This window comes from Phaseolus vulgaris, chromosome 5 (genome assembly GCF_000499845.2).
Source record: "Phaseolus vulgaris cultivar G19833 chromosome 5, P. vulgaris v2.0, whole genome shotgun sequence".
Lineage (NCBI taxonomy): Eukaryota > Viridiplantae > Streptophyta > Magnoliopsida > Fabales > Fabaceae > Phaseolus > Phaseolus vulgaris.
In genome coordinates this window covers 1,050,499-1,054,457 of record NC_023755.2, presented here as the reverse complement: position 1 = coordinate 1,054,457, position 3,959 = coordinate 1,050,499, and the positions used below count along the sequence as shown (strand labels likewise).

Below are 3,959 nucleotides of genomic sequence, written 5' to 3'. Positions count from 1 at the left end.
TGGCTGAATTGCTCCTCCAAATCATGGTTTGATTAAATTAACTTGTTAATCATCCAATCATATAATATTTTGTATTGAAAATCTCACGTGAATTACGAATAAAAAATACTTTATATATAATTAGATACAAATCTTAGTTTTATAACTATTAATACTAGTTTTGAAAAGATTGAGCCTTTTTAATATGGTTTCGAAATTTAAAGATAAAAATGGAAAAGGGGTTTGGATTTTTGAGTTTGGAAAGGTGATGTTCATGTGTGTGCTAAGCCTAACATTAGAGGCATTGAGTGCAACAAGTGGGGAACATGGCATGTTACAGCCAACACAATCAGTGTTATTGGACCCCATGCACAACAACGATGCTTTAGTTTCATTTCTCAGCACGCTTAAACCCCTCTCCCCAACCCCTTCATTTCTTTTCCCATTTTTCTTATTTCACCATGAACTGTCATCATCATTCCACGCCCAAGAATCATTTCTTCTTACCCTTTTCTTTCTTCTCAATGCCACATTCATACATGGATCTCCAACACCACTTTTCTCCCATTCTTCTTTGCCTTCAATAAATCTCTACATTTTTATTCTCATTCAATTTCACTGTGCCACTTACATCACTTCAACAACACCATGTCTGAGTTCTGTTGAGGGAACATCTCCAAGAACAAGTACTTTTCTGCTTTACCCTTTTCCATTTCCTTCATCTGGTGTCTACTACTGCTACTACCCTTATTATCCTTCTCATCTATTACCACTCCACAATCTTTATTCTTTGGAACTCATTCCACAGGAAAAAAAAAACATGGTCTTTCCTTAGGAGAAAAACAAATATCAGTGCTTTTTACTTTTGGTGTTGTAGCTAGAGAATACCAGCCAAAAGGGGTTCACCTAGACACATTGTTAGTGCTATAATAATCGAGTTTTTCAAAATAATTTCAAGGTTTTAGGATCTGGTCACGACAATTGTGATAGCAGCACCACATTTGTCTGCAATTTCATTGCAATAGCAAAGATTGTGACCAAACTGACCACAATTTCAAGGATTGCAACAGAACAAGGACTGTTGTTACCTTGGGAACAATATTCTAGGATTTTTTCTCTCATGGACTCTGCTTTTGGTCTGTTTTTGATGACATTTTCCTGGGTGTCTTTTACATTTTCGGGATCTGAGGGTCAGAGTGTGAAGTCAGCTCATGTTCTTGACCTCATCATAAGAGATCACACGTTCAAGGTACTATTGGACAAGAACTTGAGGACAGCAATACCACAGTCAGTGGACTTACCTGCAAATCTTTCAGGCATTGGAGTTGATGCTGTGAGGTTTAGGTGTGGAAGTTTGAGAAGGTATGGTGCAGAGTTGAAGGAATTCCATCTTGGTACTGGTGTAACTGTTCATCCATGTATTGAGAGGGTGATGTTGATCAGACAAAACATGGGCCACAATTGGTCTTCTATCTATTATGCTAACTATGATCTATCAGGGTACCAGCTTGTGTCTCCAATTGTGGGGCTTCTGGCCTACAATGCTGATGATGATGCAAACTCAAGCAACCCTTTCCAACTTGGGATTGTGGCTGGAGAAAGAGCAATGACAATTGACTTCACAAACACCACAAAGTTGAGCAAGGAAGATGGGATGAAGCCCTTGTGTGCTAGCTTTGAAGGTGATGGAAGAATGACACTAGCAAAGGGCAACCCTTCAACACCACTTGTTTGTGTTGCAAAGAGGCATGGCCATTTTGGTTTGGTTGTGGAGTCCCCACCAGATGAGTTCAGGAACAGGCCTATAAGTAGGTGGAAAGTGGCTGTTGGGAGTACCATTGGTGCTGCTTTGGGAGCTTTTCTCTTAGGCCTTCTTCTTGTGGCCATGCTAGTTAGGGTGAAGAAGAGATCAAGGATGGTGGAGATGGAGAGAAGGGCCTATGAAGAAGAAGCCCTTCAGGTGTCAATGGTTGGACATGTGAGAGCTCCTACTGCACATGGCACTCGAACCACACCCATAATTGAGCATGACTACAGACCTCACCCTTGTTGAATGGTTTCATATAAATTTTGTAACATCAAGATCACTTTCAATCAATTTCATTCTGTTCACTTTGGTAGCATTGAAATGACATCTAGTACAATTTTACCATTAGCCAACACTATAATTGAATCTCTAGTTCCTACAAGAACCCTTCTGGTATCTATCTTTTCAATTCATAGGAATTTAGCAGAGATATCAGAAGATTCACACAAATTTACATGCACTTATCCTCCCTTCAGTCCATAACTTTGTAAACAGAGAACTTTTTTTATTCCTTCATTCTTCTGATTCACTTTGTATTAGCAGACAAAATTTGGTATATGCCTCCATATGGTGTTGTTATTGAATATCTCACACTACCATTCACATTTTTTTATGTATTTAACAGTTCTATACTAATTCTATCAGAAAACAAGTTGATTTTTTTTATCAACAAAAAATAAATAAAATAAAATGAGACACTTCAGGGTGTCTCAACCCTTATACAGATACTTTAGAGATGTTTCAATTCTTATTCAGAAAATAACCAAGGTCAACTTGCCCACTTGACACACAAACATACTTTAGACCATGCAAACTACCAAACCAATCCTCAATTGAAAGTCAAATCAACAAAAATCATCATCTACCCTATCAGAATCCTTATAACCGGTCTTTAGTCAAAACAATACACACAAACCATCTCCTAACACAACCAAAATTCCACAAACACATTACAAAACACTCAACAATTACATGATAATTAGTTTCTATTCCATTGAGAATTATCCATAACAGTCTGACAGTTTGACTAGAGGAATTAGACTATATGATGCATTGAATTGGAAAATAGCAGTCATAGAAGAAGAAAAACAGTGCTACAGGAGAAATGTTGAAAAGAAGTAAGAGTAAAAAGCTAGTAAAACTTTTTGTCCCTTGCAGTGTGAGAAGTAGTTGTGCATGAGAGTTGGTTGAAGGCAGAGACATGAAGTATTATTATGTTGTTGGAAAAGAAACCAATCTATGAGGCTAGCTTCTCTGGCAGAACAGCATGAAGATTTCTTATACGCGAAGTCTGCGGTGCAGTTTTGACCATTCAACAACAATGACTTTTGGCTACAGTTGATCAAAATATATACTATTTATGAGCTTGTTTGGTGAAGAAAATTTCTTCAACAAGTATGAACCAAACAGTAAAAGAAAAAGTAGATTGATCTAGTGTATCTTTGAAAAGACACAATTTTCAACATCCATAATCAACACTTTATAAAAAACTGTTGTTTTTCTTTTTTATTCACCATTTTTTAAATCTTAAGACTTCATTGTCCTCTTGCAAATTGCTTTGAATCTTATGAGTTAAGAAAAAACTGTGATTGTAGTAAGTTTTGCCTTATATGAGCTTGTGCAATGGATCTTCAAGCTTATTACAAAGAGTGTCAGATGTAATTACTTTGTTGTTACGTGACAACAAACAACGTTTCAAGAAAATTGTTATTCTTTTAATGAAAAACAAGGTTCATTATGGAAGAAATAACATATTTATTTTTGGTATTACAAAGTGGATTTTAAATTTAACTCAACCCCATAAAACCAGCTTATAAGGTTGAGATTTGCACTCATTTATATACAATGAAATGCTCTAATTTTAGTCGATGTGGAGTCTCCAACATTTGGTTTTCGTCCTTATTGAGATGAAAATGGTGAAAAATTAGTGTCACATTATTGAAATTACTCTTTTTTCCAACTTTGACAGCTTCCACTACACATATCTTTGTTTCAAATCTATTTTAATATCATATGTGCACTTCAATTTTTCTCTTCAATTCTTGTTTCTCGTGTTTTAGGTTTTGATATATTAACCATTTTTACACTTTTTTTTTACCCATATAGTAAAACTAATGTAAAAGTGACACATTCTACATAAATTGTGTTCTACATGTAAAAACTCAATTTCTAT

At 35.7% G+C, this 3,959-nt stretch overlaps 1 protein-coding gene across 1 annotated transcript; it reads left to right on the top strand.

The window, feature by feature from the left end:
- The first annotated feature begins 351 nt into the window (after positions 1-351).
- Positions 352-2,294, top strand: LOC137834673 (uncharacterized). The gene has a single exon (XM_068642796.1). It carries the CDS (start codon positions 1,100-1,102, stop codon positions 2,030-2,032), a length of 933 nt encoding a protein of 310 aa, XP_068498897.1. The 5' UTR covers positions 352-1,099; the 3' UTR covers positions 2,033-2,294.
- The last annotated feature ends 1,665 nt before the right edge of the window (positions 2,295-3,959 follow it).